The sequence below is a fragment of the Nipponia nippon genome, unplaced genomic scaffold (assembly GCF_047370975.1).
Source record: "Nipponia nippon isolate SJK-2023a ecotype South Korea unplaced genomic scaffold, ASM4737097v1 scaffold_26, whole genome shotgun sequence".
Classification (NCBI taxonomy): Eukaryota; Metazoa; Chordata; class Aves; order Pelecaniformes; family Threskiornithidae; genus Nipponia; species Nipponia nippon.
In genome coordinates, this window is record NW_028262343.1 from 2,930,387 (window position 1) to 2,952,543 (window position 22,157).

A 22,157-nucleotide genomic window follows, 5' to 3' on the forward strand; every position below is an offset into this window, starting at 1 on the left:
TTACACTGACAGTGGGAACATAACACCTTTGAGTTTCTTCTCTGAGCGTACCTCAAGAAATAATCTTTTCTCAACGGAGTAATTGAATTTACCAGAGTTCCTACAGTGTGCACAGTCACGGTTCATTATAGTACTGTGCAATGTGAAGACAGTTATTGTCTTTTATGTTATAGAGAAACCTTTTTAAAAAGCCTAGCTTTATCAGTCTCCATTCTAGGAGGTTTTCAAAACCCAACTGCATAAAGCTTAGAGCAGCCTGGTCTGATCTCATAGCTGACCTTCTCTGTGCAGGAGCTTGGATTAGAGACTTCCTGAGCTTCCTCACAACGTGAAATTATCCTGTCATCACGCTAAATAGCATTCAAAAACAAGAATTAAAAACAAAAAAGTAATACACACCCCCAGAACTACTTCGTAAGGAAGCTACACATAACACTAAAAAGAACATCCAAATACTAGGATTTGAATATAAATTCAAATCACAAAATGCCACAAAAATTAACTCAAAACTTTTCTTTAAAGCCAACTTAACAGTTCAGCATGATTCACAAAGTATCTTTACTGTAACATAACTAAAATATTTAAGCTTGTAGAGGTGAGTAGTTGTAATACACAAAGTGAAAAATCTCCTAGATTTCTGCATACAACTTTTAATGAAAACTCAGTGAAGGAACATAAGCTAGCAGCAAGATTTTTGGGTTTTTCTTTGTTATTACAGCACTGGATTTACTTGCAGCACTATTAAATGGTAAGCTATCTAGACAATAAAATACCTAATCATAGAATCATAGAATCATTAAGGTTGGAAAAGACCCTTAAGATCATCGAGTCCAACCGTTAACCTATCACTGCCAAGTCCACCACTAAACCATGTCCCTAAGCACCACGTCTATCCTTCTTTAAATACCTCCATGGACGGAGACTCAACCACTTCCCTGGGCAGCCTGTTCCAATGCTTGACAACCCTCTCAGTGAAGAAGTTTTTCCTAATATCCAACCTAAACTTCCCCTGGCGCAGTTTGAGGCCGTTTCCTCTTGTCCTATCACTTGTTACTAGGGAGAAGAGACCGACCCCCACCTCGCTACAACCTCCTTTCAGGTAGTTGTAGAGAGCAATAAGGTCTCCCCTCAGCCTCCTCTTCTCCAGACTAAACAACCCCAGCTCCCTCAGCCGCTCCTCATAAGACATGTGCTCTAGACCCTTCACCAACTTCGTTGCCCTTCTCTGGACACACTCCAGCACCTCGATGTCCTTCTTGTAGTGAGGGGCCCAAAACTGAACACAGTACTCAAGGTGCGGCCCCACCAGTGTCGAGTACAGGGGCACTATCACCTCCCTGGTCCTGCTGGCCACACTATTCCTGATACAGGCCAGGATGCCATTGGCCCTCTTGGCCACCTGAGCACACTGCTGGCTCATGTTCAGGCGGCTGTCAACCAACACCCCCAGGTCCTTTTCCGCCAGGCAGCTCTCCAGCCACTCCTCCCCCAGCCTGTAGCATTGCATGGGGTTGTTGTGACCCAAGTGCAGGACCCGGCACTTAACCTTGTTGAAGCTCATATGGTTGGCCCCGGCCCAATGATCCAGCCTGTCCAGGTCCCTCTGTAGGGCCTTCCTGCCCTCCAGCAGATCGACACTTCCACCCAACTTGGTGTCATCTGCAAACTTACTGAGGGTGCACTTGATTCCCTCATCCAGATCATCAATGAAGATATTGAACAGGACCGGCCCCAACACTGAGCCCTGGGGAACACCACTCGTGACCGGCCGCCAACTGGATTTGACTCCATTTACCACCACTCTCTGGGCTCGGCCATCCAGCCAGTTTTTAACCCAGCGCAGAGTGCACCCATCCAAGCCGTGAGCAGCCAGCTTCTCCAGGAGAATGCTGTAGGAGACAGTGTCAAAGGCCTTACTAAAGTCCAGGTAGACAACATCCACAGCCTTCCCCTCATCAACTAAGCGGGTCACCTTGTCATAGAAGGAGACCAGGTTAGTGAAGCAGGACCTGCCTTTCATAAACCCATGCTGGCTGAGCCTGATCCCCTGGTTGTCCTGCACTTGCTGCATAATGGCACTCAAGATGATTTGTTCCATGACCTTCCCCGGCACCGAGGTCAGGCTGACAGGCCTGTAGTTCCCTGGATCCTCTTTCCGACCCTTCTTGTAGAGGGGCGTCACATTTGCTAGCTTCCAGTCATCTGGGACCTCCCCGGTTGACCAGGACTGCTGATAAATGATGGAGAGTGGCTTGGCCAGCTCCTCTGCCACCTCCCTCAGTATCCTCGGGTGGATCCCGTTTGGCCCCATGGACTTGTGCGCATCCAGGTGGAGGAGCAGGTCAGTGACTGCCACCTCTTCAACAACTGGGACTTCACTCTGCATCCTATCTCCATCTCCCAGCTCAGGGGCCCGTAAAACCAGAGGATGACTAGCTTGACTATTAAAGACTGAGGCAAAGAAGGCATTAAGTACCTCTGCCTTCTCCTCATCCTTCGTGGCAAGGTTACCTTCTGCATCCAACAAAGGAGGGAGATTCTCCCTGGCCCTCCTTTTGTCACTGATATATTTATAAAAACTTTTTTTGTTGTCTTTAACAGCGGTGGCCAGTTTAAGCTCTAGCTGGGCCTTCGCCTTTCTGATCTTCTTCCTCCATATCCTCACAACATCCTTGTAATCCCCCTGAGTCGCCTGCCCCTTCTTCCAAAGGCGGTAAGCTCTCCTTTTTTTCTTGAGTTCCAGCCAAAGCTCTCTGTTCAGCCAGGCCGGTCTTCTTCCCCGCCATCTCAACTTGCAGCACATGCGGATGGCCTGCTCCTGCACCTTTGAGACTTCCTCCTTGAATAACGTCCAGCCTTCCTGGACTCCTTTGCCCTTCAGGACTGCCTCCCAAGGGACTCTGTTAACCAGAATCCTAAACAATCCAACGTCTGCCCTTCTAAAGTTCAGGGTAGCAGTCTTGCTGACCCCCTTCCTTACCTCCCCTAGAATTGAAAACTCTGTCATTTCGTGGTCACTGAGCCCAAGACAGCCTCTGACCACCACATCACCCACCAGGCCTTCTCTGTTCGTAAACAGCAGGTCCAGCGGGGCACCTCCCCTGGTTGGCTCGCTTACCAGCTGCGTCAGGAAGTTATCTATCTTCCACACACTCCAGGAACCTCCGAGACTGCTTTCTCTCTGCTGTGTTGTATTTCCAGCAGATATCTGGTAAATTGAAGTCTCCCACGAGAACAAGGGCTAGGGATTGTGAGACTTCAGCCAACCACTTCTAGAATACTTCATCTGTTTCCTCGTCCTGGTTGGGTGGTCTGTAACAGACTCCCACCAGGATGTCTGCCTTGTTAGCCTTCCCCCTGATCTTAACCCATAAGCACTCAACCTTATCGTTACTGTCGTTGAGCTCTAGACAGTCAAAACACTCCCTAACATACAGGGCTACCCCTCCACCTCTCCTTCCTAGCCTGTCCCTTCTAAAGAGCTTGTAGCCACCCTAATATATAGGTATTTGAAATAAGTCCATTTTCACTAAGGCAATGAGTCAAAATTTCATATTAAAAACTTGTTTGAATATAAAAATAGGAATTTTAATGAACAAGCAACAAACATATATTGTCTAATCAAAACATTATGTAATAGAAATTCCAAGTTTCATTAAATTTAGATGGAGCATCTTTATGTATTACATGAAAAAATTAGGTAAAAGGTACAAGTCACAGTTGACAGAAAGTTGAAGACTTTCAAGATTTGTCCCAGAAGAATCCTCTTATTTTAAGTTTTGTTTCTGAAAGTGTTTTATCCCACAGCGTCATGAGGTGCCAAAAATGGAATAAAACTTGTTATAAAAAATGTATTTTCTTCAAAGGCAAAAGAGCAAGCTCACCAAACAGTTACCAAAAAGCCCCAAGCAGCAGTTGCAGAGTTCATCAGACACAGTATTCAGCTTTAATATTTGAATTATATTCTAAGGCTAAATAAGCTCAGTATAGTATTTCTTTGGGCTCATTCAGGCAATCAGGAATTGTATACTGTGCACCAGCAGGATTAAAACTTACATTTAAAAGCCAGGTGCAGTCACATTGGAAATGGTTACAAATTTTTTAGCAACATTTTTCTCTCCAAATGCCTTTTTATGGTCAACTTTTTTTAGATGGGGGGGGAAATCACAATTTAAAGAATGTGGAAAATACTTTAAAAAAAAGGAAGATGTCTGAGGAAACTAAGACTTAGTTAAGAAAATACACACTTTTTTTTAGTCTTAATTAATTTAAATATTAGATTTTATTAACTAGCTTTTGTTAGAAAAAAGCCTTCCTGGACTAGCCATCGTTCAGAAAAATCAGACTCGATCAGTCTCTCAGCCAAGACTTAAAAATTCTAATGCCAGGCTTAGGTTACATTTTACTTTCATTTGTTTTGGCAATGTTTACTAATGAGAGCAGTGCTCAGGCTATATTATAAGATGTGGGAGTTCCCAAGTAATATTACTTCATAATTCAACATTAACCATCATAGTTTAAAAAAGGCAAGAGGTTTACTTGCAAGAGTTTATCTTTCCGTGCAAGGTTCATAACCATTTAATATCCTTATCTCTCAAGCAGTTGACTAGAGTCACACTGCTTGTGAACAGCATTAGGACTTTCCAGATAAGGATAAATTGAACCAACTAGACTTTTGCTCTATTATGCTCATGGGATATGAATAGGATTGTAGACATATACTGGAGAATGTTCATTTCAATACTTACAATTATTTACTGAAATAATAAAAAATTAAAGATCTAATAACAAAACTCTGGTGACTTAAGTAATGCTTTTTTTCAGCTTTTGGGTATAAATGGTCAGAAAATAACTATAAATACCAAAGTAGTCTACACTTACGCTGCTTAAATAACACAGCCCCCAACTACCTACACTAAGACATACAAAGCACAGAGAAGAATGCTTGCAGAAGAGGACATATCTGGCCAGAGAGGATGTGTTATAACAAAATGAAATTGAACATTTTTCGGTGTGTGCAGATTAAAAATGACAAGTAGTAAGATGTAGACTAAAGCATGACCTCCACACCTCTCATTTTGACCTTGTTAACTCCTGTCAGATCCTTCCAGTTCATACTGACATGAAAACCTCTTCCCTAGATCACTGTCTTGACAACAACACCCTTCAAACCTTTACTCCTGTCCTCTGCTGCAGAGGTGCCCGCACTCAGCTAAGCTTGCCGAACCTCTTGGCAGCAACGCAGCTCCCACCTCACCAGCCATCCTCACTATGCAGTGGTGTGGCACCTCGTCCTGTCCATGAAGCTCCAACCTTTGCCTCATGGCTGCCTGGGCTGGGCTCCTGCCAGGTAGCCCCACGCACGCCTTTCCCTGTGCTCCAGCCTACACTGAGGACCACTCCTTTTGGACCTTCACAAGGTAAGTATATACTGTCACACCAGAGCAGAATATAGCTTTCCTAATCATAGAAGAAATGAACTTGTTACGCTAGTGTTATTTCAGTGAAGCATGGCCAGCCTCAGCAACTCTCATGTCCCCTATAGCTGAACTCATTGGAGGGAAGACCACACCATCTTTTCTTTTGAAAAGCGCCTAGCGATTGATCAACAGTTCCAGGAGTAAAGGCAAATACGTAAAAAGCATTGCCATGCACAAGACAACACTCGCATGCCCTTCCAGCGTTATCCTTCTCACCCAGAAGCACTGGCTAAACTTTAACTTTGCTGAAATGCAGGGTGTGGAAGAGGCTCAGCGATCGGCAGGAGTTACCAGAGCACACAGGGAAAGGGCTCAGTGTGGCAACTCCTCTCCATCACACATGGAGTGTCACCAATACACAGCAGCATCAAAAGGGCAGGGAATGAGGAGGAGCACAATCCCTTTCTGTACCCCTGACACGTGAAAAGCCCAGGGAGTCTCCAATGATAAGGGTGTAAGGTTTTGTTTAATTTTATTTTATTTATTTATTTTAAATCGGGGCAAACAAACTGCCTGCAGAGAGCACCCTTCCAGCCAGCACAAGCAACTAGATATGTCTACCTAGTTGCCAATTCAATATTATGAAATGCCTCTACAAAAACATGCCCATTTAACCAGCACTAACACAATCCTGGAAGCTTCACTTTCCATCTCTTTCATGCATGTGTTACATAGTGCTATTTTAGAGAGCCTTCATTACAGCTAACAATTAAATCCAATCAAAGCAGCTGACTTCCAAATTAAGTTCTGTCATCAACTTGAAAAACATAATGGTGCCTGGGAAATAACTGGAATCTTTTGGAATATACATTTTTTAAAATGGTAGTTTCCCTATGATTGAGACAGAGTTCCTTGACTCTCACACACACACAAAAGGATTTTATTTTTTTTATATGAAAAAATTGTCAGAAAGCACCTGAAAGCATTTTCTGTCTGGGTTAAATAATAATATATAAATGTTCTCACTTGAGCTTTTCAGTATCAAAAAAGTAACCTATATGAATCTTCATTTATTTATTTATAATAAAAACCTTATCTAGTCCAAAATTTCAAAGGGTTTGAAAAAATTTGCAGTTTCTTTGGTAATAGCTCACTAACAAACTTGAAGCTTCCATTAGCAAGACAAATGATTCTCATGAGAATCATCATGAGAAGTGACCCTCAAAATGCAGTTATTGTTGGAAGACCAATTCTAGCTAGTGGTATTTAACAGGACAATAAACTAAAACCAGGCACTCACACTGCATACATGAAGTAGATAGAAAAATGCAAAGCATGTAAAAATTTTGTAACCTCTATTTTACACCATCAAAAATTACAACTGGGTAGTTTCAAAAAATATCTTCAGTCATGGTCAATGCAGAGCAAAGCATAGTTACTATATTGGCATACCAGAAAACATATTTACATATGCAAAGCAAGAGGGAAGATCTTGCAGCTGTCATTTTTTTAAAAAAAACAAACACCACTACTCCTGTGTGGACTTTATCACAACCCCTTTTCACAAAAATATTGATAGTGAATTCCAACACACAAACAGTAAGTTTAAATGAACTTGTTACAGAACACTGATGTGCAACATTTGTAACACTCCTTCAACATGCACAGAGCTCTCTTACAAAGCACCATTTCTTGTAAAACATGTAATAGATTGTCGTGGTTACATGTGCTGAAACCAGGACATAGATGCACTGGTGACAACTGAAGTATAAAAATGAACACAATCACTGCTAAAAAAGTATAATTTTTTTTCTCATTTGAAAATGTAAATTATTTTTTCCATATATGTTTAATAGCATTATTCTCTTACAAAAAATGAGAAGTCTTGAACAATTCCAATTCCATCTCTGCTCATTCTGAATTATTTGCATGACATATCTGACATCCTAGTGTTCCTCAACTTTTGATCAAGAGCTCTTAAACTCTATTTAAACTGATTCAGACCATGTTTAAAAAAATAAATCTAGTATTTCTAGCTTTGCTCTAAGTTTATTAAATATTTAAGTTACTCTCCATGGTCTCAGTACATAATGTGTTTTATTGAGTGTCCCATTTACAATCATTTCTAATAGGCAAGATATACCCATCTTAACTCATCATTTGTATCATTAAATTAAAAGTGCTAGTTTTCCTAAAGAACAGAGTACAGTATTCCTAGTGCAATGAATTATAATTCAGTCTGAAGCAGAACTACACTTCTCTCATGTTTCAAAAAAAAGTTGAAAAATGTTTTCAACTGTCAGAGAACTGTTCAATTAAAGGCTGCTTTAAATTTTATAATCCAAAAGTGTTGTAAGAGTCCCTTTTCTTCTAACAACTCATCAGTGAAAGGCTGACATCCAATCCTATCAGTCATTTAAAGAAAATGTGTGCAAAAATAATTTAACTGGAATATTCTAAGCAGTTAACTTCACTAAGATCTCAAATACTGAAATAATGCTTCCTGTTAAAGGGACACCTGCGCTAACCAGTGTTCAAGGGCTCACATTCAGCTAATTAAACTATAAAATAACGCCCCCCCAAAATCTTATTCGAAGAGATTTCCTCATGTTTTTTATGAAAACAAAGATTATACTGCAAATCTGAAAGCCAGTCTTTTTTTTTTTTTTTTTTTTTTAGTCACGTAATTTAATTCTTAACTTTGCTAGGTGGAAGCCACAACATGGGAGAAGGTCCCTTTAACGAGGAAGGAGATAGTTATCACTTAATCAGGATGTGGGAATGGAATCTGTACCTATGGGTAAATGGCAATGCATTCTGGGTTAGTTCAGCCCTTGGTTCCGAGTTCTGCGTCACTTCCGGCATCACTCTCTCGTCATCTGTCCCATTAATACTTTCTGGCGTTAAAGGAGACTGAATATCCCCTCCAGCTGATTCCTTAAGTAAAACAAACAAATGACACATTAGAATTACCAAGTGACCTGCTCAGGAAGGCTATGTGTATATAAGCACTAACATTAATTCTTAAATGAGATATGAACTTTAGGCAGTATTAATGTGAGGCTCACAGATTTCCAGCATCCCTCATGGTCATATTTCATCATGTCAATTTAATTTAGAAGTGTATTACCATAGGATTCACATTATCTTGCACAAAACACAACTGACCTATGATTTATTTGCAAGTATCCAGCCTCCTGCTTATTACAGACCTCTCTCTCTCACCTGATATTATATTCAGCCCTCAGCCAGCTACACAATGGGCAACTATTGACACCCAGGATTCTTATCTCTTACTTTATATTCTAAGATGGTGAAACAAACAATTCTGATATTTGTTTCAAAATCTAGCTTTCGTTTTGTGTATTAACCAAAGTAAACAGTGGAAGGGACATCGATGGTGCATTCACAGTTTCACCTATGAGCCATCTGTAAAGAAAACTTGTTCAGCACAGTCCTTGCAAAACTTTTGTAGACACGTTAGCCTGGCCTAGCTCTTGCTAGCCATGGTATTATCTGGGAAGGAGAATACTCCAGTTATACCCAGGCAGCTACTGCTACGCAACTGGACACCTGAAACTGTGTCACTTACTGGCTGTCTTCCTAGCAGAAGGCACTGGTGCAGTTTTAATCAGCCTTCATCACGCCAAGACGTACATTTATGTTTTGGCCAACAAACACTATTTTCCAATTTCTAGTCACTGAAAAGTACTTCCTTTTTAAAAAACAAAGTGCACTGTGTAGCCCACATCCTAAGTTAGAAGATTGTAGGCTTTTCAGTCCCTGTATGTGGTGTAATTTTAATATTTTATTTCCTATTATATACTTTTTCAAGTAATGATTTTTGCAGGAGATAAGCAAGTCATATAAGCTAAGTAGCTCATCTCGATTTTAAAATGTCTTAGTAATCAAGTGGTAACATTTAACTCTAAGATAGAAGAGTTTCATGAATAGACTTCAATGGATGTCATAGAGGGGTGTCTGTACAGCAGAGGACTGGTTGAATTACAGAATTTCCAAAAGCTAAGCACCTCCTATAGCCACACAACCTTTTACCATCTGCATGGGGAAGAGATAAAACTGCTATTTAATGTTATTAAACTGAAGCACAAGCACAGTCTCTGGAAGGCCAGCAGCTCCTCTTCCCAGCTCTTTGACACTGCATAGAAAGCTGAAGAACAACAATCTCAGAAGAAATTGCTAAGTATCTGAAGATGGTCATGATCTTACAAGATCAGGGTCTAATTTTGAGCCTTCACTTGTAGCCTTCTACTAGTTTACAAGGATAAGGCTTTTTGAAAGCCAATACTGAATCTGATCCTATATCTATAAGAAATGTTGCCCTTGACTTTGAGACTTGACCAGATGGAAAAACTCAGTTCTTTTAAAGAAAATAAGATCTGGCTGTCATCATCACCTTCCACAAAGCACTGGTGTCACTTAACCAAAAATATTGTCGTTCAACATTTTCATTACACTTTAAATTATATTAAGTATTTGCAGCACAACAATTGTCAAAATTTTGCTTTTATTCTACTGTATTTCTCACATAGTGAGAGACATATCTCACCCTACAACTAGAATTAGTGGGTGATACGGAGTTATATTAAAACATTTTAATAATTACTTCAAGTTCTATTATATTTAGCATACATCAAGTTATACAATGCACATGCACAAGTGTCTCCATTCTGCATCCTCTTATTAAAATCCTACTGATTAAAGAGCAGAAAATAATTAGCTTACACTGATTTATTACAGAAATATAAACTGTTATTTATAATATAAATGTAAATTATTTATTTTATGAATGTAAATTGTTACCTACTTTCAGGAAGAATCCTCTTAATTTTAAACTCAAAACTATTATCTTAAGTTTTAATACTATAGAAGTCAAAATTAAATCTTGATTTTTACAGAACAATTTTACTGAACTGAAACTGAACTGAAATTAAGTGTCAAAGGAGAGCAAAGTTAGCAAGATAATCAGGCATGTGAATTATTTTATACAAATTGTGTGGTTTTGTCTATTATTATCCTCTGATTTGATAAACAGTTTCCACTGCCATTAAATGAAAGGCATTATAGACCCAAGAGTTTCTCTTTTATTTCCTCCTCTTCCCAAACTACATTAGATGTTCTAAAAAGCATATACCACATCCCACAAAATCTGGGTTACTTGTATCTTTAAGCTAAAATTCCTGCAACACTATTATTAGATACATAAAGCCAGAGCTATATTAAAATATTTTAAGTATGAATGCATAAAAATTATTTCAGCAGAAGAAAAACAAATGTGCAAGTTCCATCTAGGCTTATTTTTCAGTAAAGTACTTTCATAGATGTCTAATTTGAATGAAATTCGAGACAGCCAGCATGGCTTCACCAAGGGCAAGTCCTGCCTGACCAACCTAGTGGCCTTCTATGATGGAGTGACTGCATCAGTGGACAAGGGAAGAGCTATGGATGTCATCTATCTGAACTTCTGTAAGGCCTTTGACACAGTCCCCCACAACATCCTTCTCTCTAAATTGGAAGGATAGGGATTTGATGGGCGGACTGTTTGGTGGATAGCAAACTGGCTGGATGGTCGCATCCAGAGGGTAGTGGTCAATGGCTCGATGTCCAGATGGAGAACAGTGATGAGTGGTATCCCTCAGGGGTCCATACAGGGGCCAGTGCTGTTCAATATCTTCATCAATGACATAGACAGCGGGATCAAGTGCACCCTCAGCAAGTTTGCAGATGACACCAAGCTGAGCGGTGCAGTTGACACGCCTGAGGGACGGAATGCCATCCAGAGGGACCTGGACAAGCTCGAGAAGTAGGCCCGTGTGAACCTCATGAGGTTCAACAAGGACAAGTGCAAGGTCCTGCACCTGGGTCGGGGCAATCCCGGGTATCAATACAGGCTGGGGGATGAAGGGATTGAGAGTAGCCCTGAGAAGGACTTGGGGGTACTGGTGGATGAAAAGCTGGACATGAGCTGGCAATGTGCTCTCGCAGCCCAGAAAGCCAACTGTATCCTGGGCTGCATCAAAAGAAGCGTGGCCAGCAGGTCGAGGGAGGTGGTTCTGCCCCTCTACTCCGCTCTGGTGAGACCCCACCTGGAGTACTGCGTCCAGCTCTGGAGCCCTCAGTACAGGAAGGACATGGACCTGTTGGAGCGGGTCCAGAGGAGGGCCACAAAAATGATCAGAGGGATGGAAAACCTCTCCTATGAGGAAAGGCTGAAAGAGCTGGGGTTGTTCAGCCTGGAGAAGAGAAGGCTGCAGGGAGACCTTATTGCAGCCTTTCAATACTTAAAGGGGGCCTAACAAGATAGGGATAGTCTTTTTAGCAGGGCCTGTTGTGATAGGACAAGGGGTAATGGTTTTAAACTAAAGGAGGGTAGATTTAGACTGGATTAAGGGAAGAAATTTTTCATGAGGAGGGTGGTGAAACACTGGAATTAGGTTGCCCAGAGAGGCTGTAGATGCCCCATCCCTGGAAACATTAAAGGTCAGGTTGGATGGGGCTCTGAGCAACCTGATCTAGTTGAAGATGTCCCTGCCCATGGCAGAGGGGTTGGACTAGATGACCTTTAAAGGTCCCTTCCATCCCAAAGCATGCTATGATTCTATAAATTCAAGTGACAAAAATTAATGCAGACAAACATCACAGTCTATGTAATACCTAAATGTTTACTCCCTGCAAATTCATGAGGGGCTGATCTGTATGTACAAGAGAAGCTTCAGATTCTAGTATGTATTTCTTAGAATCATAGAATCATTAAGGTTGGAAAAGTCCTCTGAGATCATAAAGTCCAACCATTAACCTAACTGCCTGGTCCACCTCTAAACCATGTCCCTAAGCACCACATCCACATGCTTTTTGAACACTTCCAGGGACTGTGATTGCACCACTTCCCTGGGCAGTCTGTTTCAATGCCTAACCACTCTCTCCATGAAGAATTTTTTCCTAATATCTAATCTAAATCTCCCCTGGCACAACTTGAGGCCATTTCCTCTCGTCCTGTTGCTTGCTACCTGGGAGAAGAGACCAACCCCCACCTCGCTACAACCTCCTTTCAGGTTGTTGTAGAGAGCGATAAGGTCTCCCCTCAGCCTCCTCTTCTCCAGACTAAACAACCCCAGTTCCCTCAGCTGCTCCTCATAAGACTTGTGCTCTAGACCCTTCACCAACTTCGTTGCCCTTCTTTGGACACGCTCCAGCACCTCTTCCACCAATACAGGTTAATCAGTGCTCTCACACACTCACAACTATCCCTGCCTGGTAAATAATTAAAGCTGGCTATGAATAAAGCACCAAATACAACAGGAAAAAAAAAAAAAAAAAAACCAAACCCCAAACACACAGAACAAAACTAAGTTTACAAATATTATATTCACATTTTATATTATTTAGAGAGAATAAAAGAATTCTAGAAACATTTTTGTGAGACATTCATAAGTAATGAAGTTTTTATTCCGTATCATTATAGCTTCACACATCCACTTCAAATTTTAGAGTTGGTCAGCTGAAAAAGATTTTCACCCCTCCCTCCTAGCTGGAAGAGCAGGTTAACCAAGATCCAACTGTGTAGACTCTATATGGAAAAAAAACAGTGCTTAAATTGAAAGTCTTCCTGTAAACCAATGACATATTTTAAGCCCTGATATTTCCCACTCATGACAGCTACAAATAGATATTTCATACATTTGAGAAGAAAGGATTAACAGCTCTCCTGTGGTATAAAAACATTATATCATATATAGGTTTTTGGAGGATATTGAACTTTAAGTCACTCACCAGTCCTGGACTTACACATGGACTGAGGATTAATATTTTTCAACATGACAAGTAAATGTAAGAGTCTGCTATTTAAGAGTTTTTAGCGATCTGCACTGTCTAAAGGAGCCCTGGCCCTACTAATAAGTACCCAGGACTAGTGATGCCAAGCAGTATAAAAATGACGGTTGCCTACAATATACAAACTAAGCATGATAGAGGGGAATTCATCAAAAGATGCCTTAAATTTCAAAATCTTATAAACAAGATGCATGCACTCACAAAAGAGTCTCTAAAGTAAAACATGCAGACTTCACAGCACAGATCAAGCCACCTTTTAACGGTGACTAAATATGGAATAGAAGAAAAGAAGGAATAGGTGATTCTAAAACAATGAACAAACCAAACCAATTCCAGCTTCTTTTAAAGTATTCTATTGTTTTCTCATTAAGTATTCCATACACTTCCCTGGCATCGCTGTTCTTCATAGAGCTCTGTTCAGTACTGACTGGCAATGGCATAAGGCTGCCCGCTACTGATTCAGATACCATAACATCTGAAACATTTGTTCCAGTATAGAAATTCACACAATATCCCAGAAAGTCACTTTTCCCACAAGGTTCAGAAGTAAATTGTGTACTTCTACAAAGAAAAAGCCAATAGATGATAAAACCATGATGATTTTGCCAAAACCAACCCATTCCTTGCACTATAAAAATGTTGTGACGCTATAACTTTTCAGGCAATAGCTATTCCTAATAGTATAGGAGGGTCTCAGAATCACAGAAGAAAGAATTGGATTATTTTGATTTATTTGACTATTTTCATTTACTCACCACACAATTTCAGAAATTAACAGAGGTCTTTGAAATGACCGGGGTCACAAGAAATATCTGAAGACAGATTCTTGTTTAGAGGAAAAAAAAAAAAAAACCAAACAAAACAAACAAACTGAGGTTCAGACTCCAGTTGGTTGTAAGACCGATGGGGTGAGGGTACAAACCCCACAACCTGCACTATTTGGTTCTGTACTTGAACCTAATTAACATTAGTTTAAAAAAGAAAGAAAAAAAAAAGGGGGGGGGGGGGAAACACACAGTTTCATGCTGCTCAGTGAACTCCAGATCAAAGTGTTGCTCTTTCAGTGCATAGGCAAGCCTGTAACTGAAAATAGACCATGGGTGGCTTGTCACTGTAAGATCCATGGGTTTATGACATGAACAAAATAATTCCCTATATTAAAAGATGGGTCTGGGAAATAGGAGGTGGTACAGCAGGGGAGCCAGTATTTTAGTTTTATGTAAACAAGATAAGAGCCTTGCAAAGCCTTATTACCTAAGCCTGAGTTAAAGGGACACTAGATGGGGTACCTATGTGCACAGGTGGTCTTAGAAGTACCAAAACAGACAACTTCTTTCTAGTCCACTTCAGACCAAAGCCTCCAGACAGACCAGATATAAATAAAGTGTGTATTATTATATGAAACCATCTTAATACAGATGGGTAGAAGGTACAAGTTCTCTGACACAGAAATAATGCTTTCCTCTTTATTTGAAGAGAGCACCGTGCACTCAGTGGGACTTACACATAACAAAGCAGCATCTCTCTTGTAATTTGTTGGTCCAGGCCATTGTCCTTCTCTGGACAAGTTAAGTTCTTTTTAGAGTCAAGGTAAATGGTGATTTTATGTATTACCTGATATTCTGGGAAATTAAAGCAAAAGCTGCTGATAAACAGGGTGAGAACAGGTAGTATTAAAGAAACAGTAAGAATGCAGAGTTTAAATTTAGCAGCAGGATAGCTTAGGGAAAAAGGAACTCCTGCTATTAAGTAACTGGAAATTGGGCTATGTATTGTTTTCTTTCTACTGTTTCACAAAAAAACCAAAAAGAAACAAACAAAAAAACCCAGTAGCCAAAGAATATACATCATCAGATGAAACGGCATATCCAAAAAAATACTCGGCATGGAACTACTACTTCCTGGCCACTGAGGCACTTCTCTGGTGGAAATATCTAGCTAAATAGTACCAACACTTTGCTAAAGTTTGTAACACCTTAGAGAAACAGCCTAACTTCAGTGGACTTATACAAGATTGTTCTTAAGTTTTAACATGGCTAACTCTGGGAAGTACTCGAACTATGAATACATATTCTATTTATGAGATATTTCTGTTGTTATCTCTTGTTTTCTATTTCTCCTTAGTTTCACAAGTTTTTGCAGGACATTCAGAATTGAAACTCACACATACCAGTAATATTTGCAGGGTTACATCAAACAATGCTGAACAGCAAATATCTCGTGCAGGGTTTTGTTACACTAGTTGTGGAGATATTTTAATAAAGATTCAACCTGTAGGGACATATTGAGTGCAGAAAGAAGCGCATGTAATTTTTCTCTTTTTACCTTCTAGAATTGTGTAGCAGAGAGGGTAGGCAATGTACCATATCTGGTAATTTAATTAACTGGTAAATAATAAGGGCATTTTTTAAAGCAGTACCAAGAGAAATGTAACACATCTTATGTAAGTTTTACATGTATATTTTCCAGTTTTGTTATGCAGTATCTTCCTACCTATTATTAATTTAATGCAGAATGATATCTGCAAGTCCAAGACAGCAGAGGGATTGACACTTGTAGCTAACTGAGCTACTGTTATAGAGCTCACTACTCACACGCTACCTCCCAATGCCTTTCCTGTCAAAGCTTCTTAAAAAAGCCAGGTTCCTACAAAGTCTTGACTGGCCACTGAAAATCTCTCTCCTTCCTCTTACTCTCCCTCTCTGCAAAGGATCACTATGCAAAAGGGAAAGAAGAGCTGTAAAATGATTGAGAAAGGCAACACTGGAATTACATGCCTTGCAGTCACTTTTTGGCAGATGATCAAAATGACAGCAAGTGTTCCTTCAAATGTCTCTAGGGTTCCACCCTCCCTCCCCACTACCAAGCACCCGTCTTCCCCCTAGTCATAAATCTCTTCAAATAAGCCCCAGCACTATGGAAGCACTGCAGTCTGCCATGAAGTCATTGCTTCTCATCTGCTCCAAACTCCCTTCTTTCTGGGGAACTAATGAGAAGCATTAAGTATGTGAAGACTGACACTTGCACTAACTGTATCTTTTGGAATAATATGCTAACTTATCAACACAGCTAAAAGCCAAGAGATGAAAAGTAAGGCCTGAATATGAAATTATTCCTAAGTGTGCAGTAAATAAATCACAGCTCTCAATGTGCATTATAGAATCGCTCAAGGTAACATTTCTATAACTTCCTACAGTATAAAATGTTAGGCTCCAAGTATAAAGGGAAATCTGTACTGAAAAATGAACAATATTAATAGCTTATATAGATTAAGAGAAAGCTTTAACCCTGGGCAGCTGCTAGACAAAAGCATCTTGTCTCTGAATGAGTAGTTCAAATTTATGTCCAAACTAAATAAGTCACTCCATTCAACAGTGTCAGATTTAACTTCTGAGTGCAGACTATTAATCATCATGTCAAAAGAGAAGCAGAGTAATTGTTTTGCCTATAATATTGAGTAACTAGAGGCCTAGCTGAAGCACTTCACTGTTTCTAAAGTCCAAGTATATACTAGGTTATAATACTGAAATACCTACTTCCATTATCTATGTATTTATTAATGGAAATTATCAGAAGTTTAGAGACTGTCAAGAAAACTAATTAAAAGACTGCCTTATTTTTCTCCTGTTACAGTAGAGCAAGCAGTTTCCCTTTAATAGCAAAAGCCAACCTAGCACTTGGACAAAATGCCTACTGGGAAAACAACATGAGGTTGGTACATTGTGTATTCTTGTGGTTTCCACTGACTTCTCTTGGAAGGACACCAGATGCAGCTTTCTGGTGGCAATAAACCTATTTATATAGGATGTTACAAACTGCCTGCCATCCTTGTTCCATCAAAGATCAGGAGCATATTGCAGTGCAAAGCACTCAAGAGATGCACTGATTCAATGAATGAAGATGCACCCCCCTCCCCCCCCCCCCCCCCCCCCAAAAAAAAAAAACAACCACAAACAACACTCAGCCTCATTAATCCTACTCAGCTCAGGAACCCCTGCTGTAGTTTTAAAGCTGCTTCATCCTCCAAAAAGCAAATAGCTACATGCACAGCCAGAAACACTGGAGGGGCATAAAAACCTCATGCAATTTCTCTTTTCAAAGCAAATTCAAAGTATCCATTTTCAAGTAAACTAATTTTAGGCATGACTAATGTAAATATGACTATATTCATTTATCCTCCTGTTAGGCCTATATTATCCAAGTTCATGTTTTGAGATGTCTTTTATAAACTCTTCTTTTACAACATGGCTAACTGCAATAAAACTCCAGAACCCACATGTGAATCTGTCATCTTCCTTCAACACATTTCACAAGTGAATACTACAACAGGAGGAAATAAGTAAAAATAGTTTGCTGGTTTAGCTTAAATTTGTGTTGTAATGATTCTTATATCAAGTCCTTTACAGTGCATCGCCTGAAGTTTCATAGATACAATAAGAAAAAAAAAAGGATTCAGGGAAACTGTGAAGTACCCTGCTCATTTTTAATACAACATGTGTATATAAGATACATTAAGTAGCACAGATTATGAAGTACTAGGCTTGAATCAGGCAATAAGACTCACTTGAGAGGGTGTACTTGTTAGCTCCATCTTTTCTTGGGATTTTTCCTTTGCTAGTCGTGCAGCTTCTTTGAATTCCTGAAATTTTTCCGCAAACTGAAGGTACATATGTTTAAAAAATAACAGGAAAAAGAGAAAGAATAGACGTGAAGTAGTTATATTACATGCGGAACAGAATGCTGTACTTAAACATTTTACAAAGTCAAATTGTCAGTAGAATTTTTAAATTTTTCTCTTTATTAGATACTCATTTAAGAGAGTTACACAGTGACATACCTTTGAGACATAATGTACTCTGTTTATATGACAGGAAAATTATGATGCAACAAAGTTTAATTTGTTGCTGATAGTGTTAAAAAACCCACCTCATATATGGCTAATAACAGTGATAAGCTGCCTTGCACAGCTGCTTTCAGATTCAGGTTTTACTGTCTTCCTGACAACATTTTTTGTAATAACAAGCTAACCATTATTCATTCACTCACATATACTGAACACTAAATTCAAGAATTCCACATTGAACTGCCATATGAAGCTTGATTTCTCTGCTACACGTAGCTCTTCCAGAAAATAGCTAAAGCAGCAATTTAGAAATACATGCACCCTTAAACTTGATAGATTAAATTAATTTATTAAGAATAGGGCCTAGATTCTCTGGCTAGAGAAAAATTTGGCTTTGCAGATCTCAGCTTGACACTACACTAATTGCTATAGTAGCCAAGCATTCATTTTTACTTGCTACTGCTTTTATACAGAACATGATCTTATTATGATCAGCTTAAGACTGAAATAATTCTGCAAAAACATTGGAAACTTCACCAACAGCTTCGAAATCTCTCCAGCAGCAGCATACAAAGAAATTGTTTTGCACTGCATGTATTTAGAAGGGATGAAGGCTACCTTTGTGTGACACAACCTCCTTAACTATTTTCAATCAGAACTTCACTTGCTATTCAGGATCTAAAAAACCTCATTGTCTTTAGCCTACCAGGAAAAGTAGTTTATTAGTATTTGAGGAAATATCATTTCTCTCCACTGGTATCCTATATTTCAGCTGTCAGGTTATTTAAAAGCATACGTTTCCCCGAATATAGAAGGATAAAAAAAGTATACCATCCTGAAACTCTAATTCAGCATCAAAAAAGGTCTCAGAACAGATAATAAAATTGGCAACTGATCACCAGAACTGGATGATACTCATTTAAGAGTTGTAGATAGACCTCAAAATCTGATGGATAACCTATTATTTAAATCAGCTTTGATTGGTAAGGATTGGTAAGTGAGAAAACATGATGCTGAGGTTTAGAATGGCTGAAGACATACAAGGCAGTAAATATGATCTTCTGTATCACAGTGGTAGAAACTGTAAAAAAAAAAATATACATAATGAATAGACAGATAAATAGATAACATTCTAAGAAAAAGCCAACAAGGCTAACAGAGGAAATTTTCACAAATTTACTAGAATTCCTTGAGGCAGTCAGGTGATAGATAGTAGCAATCTCCTGATAAAATTCCTAAATAACAAAGATGAGATCTTATGGTATGAAAGGAAGGGTTCTCTGGAGGATTAATAATTTAAGGAAAAGATGGAAAAATTGTGGAGGGAGACTATGGGAGGATCTCACAAGTACCTGTGATGGTCCTTTTGGCATTTAGCATACTCTTAAGTTATTTGGAATAAATCAGGCCAACTAATTCAAAGGGATAAAACAGACAGCAATCCTGACAAGGAATATTTCTTCCCACACAGCGGGATACTATCAAAACCACAGATTTATATTCTGGTTGAGAAATTAGCCTCAGTTTTCTCTGAATATCATGGGACACTCTGTTCCTCCTACTACAGCAGCAAGAGGGACTGTGCTAGGAAATCCTGATCCTGTGAAAGGAATATTCTTCAACATAGGAATCATCTTTTAGGTATCACTGATTTCTGCCTGACTCTTGATGGAACAATCTTGAGGTGAATTTGTGGTCTGACATATTGAGAAAAGGTCTAATGAAGATAAACAAATGTTTAATTAATTATTCTTCTATACTATTTGCGTGTGAAGTTGATTAGAGTGCCTTTATTTTTATACCGGATAGTCTAGCTCCACCAATTCTCACAGTCACAATAATCGTCCAGAAAGAGGTTACCACTGTTTCACTCTACCCTAGTAATCAGTTTAGGAGGACAAAGGCACACAAACCAAAAAGGAATAGTCCAAAAGTCAAATACTTGATATATGCTTTGGAAATCATCTGCTTGTTTAGAGTGACATAGCTAAGCAGACAATGATCTGAGAATAACCAGTTTATTAGAAGACATGACTTTTATTATCTCTGCTCTGATTATTTGCTTCATTAACCTGTTGATATCAGTCACAGACTAGACTAAGTTTTTTGTGGTTGCAGGCTGTCCATTGCTCCCTGGAACTTGAAATATTTCATTGGGGCCCAGAGACACTACTGCAAAACAAATTACATGCAACAGGGCTGTTCGCTTAGGGATTTTGATAAACCAAGTACAGAAAAGAAGTTCCAGAATCAATTTTTAAGGCAACTTCTAGAAGCAACCTGTTTCTGAACAAATCCATTAATACAGTTTATTTGTTAGCACTATTACTAATATCCAGTAGTACCTTGAGTCCTAAATTAGATTTCATGTCCTACAACACTAGGTGTACCAAAGAACGCTCTAGTAAACCTGACTACAATGCCAGTGCACAGAAGTGGGAGTTAGTAATCTGAGCAGAGACATAAGACAAGAAAGAAAATAGATGTGATTTCTCTGAAGCTACACAGCAGATCCAGGGTTTCTAATTCAGCTTTTCTGATATAAGACCAATATATCTACCAATTCCAGTGACTGAATAGACTGTAATCTAAACAAGTTTCTTTTCCCTCCATCAAATATGTTTGCTAATTTTACAATAACACAAAAAGTTTCACCTTTATGAATTTTAGTAGCAATGATCAGCAATTTTAATTCACATGAAAATCACAATTTGATAATTAAGATATAATACAAGGGAAACAGTTTGCTGAAAATGTCCTGAAGATTCATCACCATAAGCTTCTGAAAAGGTCTGTGACTTGGCATTTTTCTCAACAGATCTGTGTATTCTTCATAAATCACAGCAATCTGAGTAACTGCTAATCAAACGTACTTAAGACAAAATATCTACTGTAGCTTTTCAGATTATTTTTTCAACAGCAATATAATGTTTTAAGCCAAGGGCATACTGAAAACTCTTAGACATCAGTTTGAGGGCAGTGAAAGAATGGGATTGAAACAACTGTAATTAAGAAGGAAGTATCACTTGAGGAGAGCAAGGAAAGAGTGAAGGAAAGGACAGATGAAAAAATCAAAATATTTTCACTGGCAAGGACAACCCAGTGTTGAAAGGCAGGCAAACACAGGCTATGCATGACTACAGCATGATACTTTGCCTCCAAAGAAGCATTCCATGATTAAGGAAAACAAGCTAGTATATGAGAGAGGTAAACTAAATTAGGATTTATGCTAAATCCTTTGAAATATTAACAAAAGTTATTACCATGTTGGTAAGCAAGTGCCTCTAGGACATACACGCCAATTTAAATAAATTACAAAGTTTCTAAGTTCACTGAAGCAATGACATGTGTGCACAAATGCACATGCATATATTAATATCACTCAGAATTTCCTGGGTTTGTGTTGCTTCATAGAAATGAAAGCTATCAGATTACAAAAGGAAGAAATCTTACAAGCTTATCACACTGTCCAAATAAAGCAGATGTACTGGTTCTCTTTTTAATGGTTTTCTGACAAGCCCATACTTATCCTTAGATAGTGACAATTACTTTCTCAAAAGGGCCGGTATGATTTTTTTTGTTTATTTAGGTTTTTTTTAATAACAAGCCAACCATTATTCCTTACTCAAACATGTATTATACATTCCTTTTTATTGCATTTGGGTTTCCAGATCTCTTGTATATTTCAAAGATGAACATTCTCTGCTTAATGTAGAAACATGTTTTTAAACTGAAAATGAAATTCCTCATCTGGAGAAAAACAACATTGGCTTTTACAGGTTCCTGGACTCATCTACCAGAGTAGTATCAATAACAATAGGGACTGTAGAAAGGGTGCTCACAGGAACCATACCATCACTTTGAGAAAAAGGAGTTACTGCTTTCCTTGGATTAAGGTGGACTTCCCTCCTGCACAAGCAGACCAGAAAAACACCTCATAGGGCATTGAGTTTCTTTAGTAAAAATTTCAACTTTTGTATTCCAACAAGAAAATGTAGTTTTCTTTTACATGGAATATTTTTCCCCACTAGCTTTACTTTAAG

General features: G+C 39.0%; 1 protein-coding gene across 1 annotated transcript in view; it reads right to left on the reverse strand.

Moving 5' to 3' along the window:
- The window catches only part of LOC104015382 (homer protein homolog 1), a 100,632-nt gene that overhangs the window by 48,053 nt on the left and 30,422 nt on the right, over window positions 1-22,157 (reverse strand). Inside the window, exons 4-5 of the mRNA XM_087762628.1 lie at window positions 17,836-17,928; window positions 8,215-8,357 (exon numbers count right to left, since the gene is read on the reverse strand). Of these exons, the coding sequence (XP_087618754.1) occupies window positions 8,215-8,357; window positions 17,836-17,928 (236 nt within the window). The remainder of the gene's footprint in view (window positions 1-8,214; window positions 8,358-17,835; window positions 17,929-22,157) is intronic.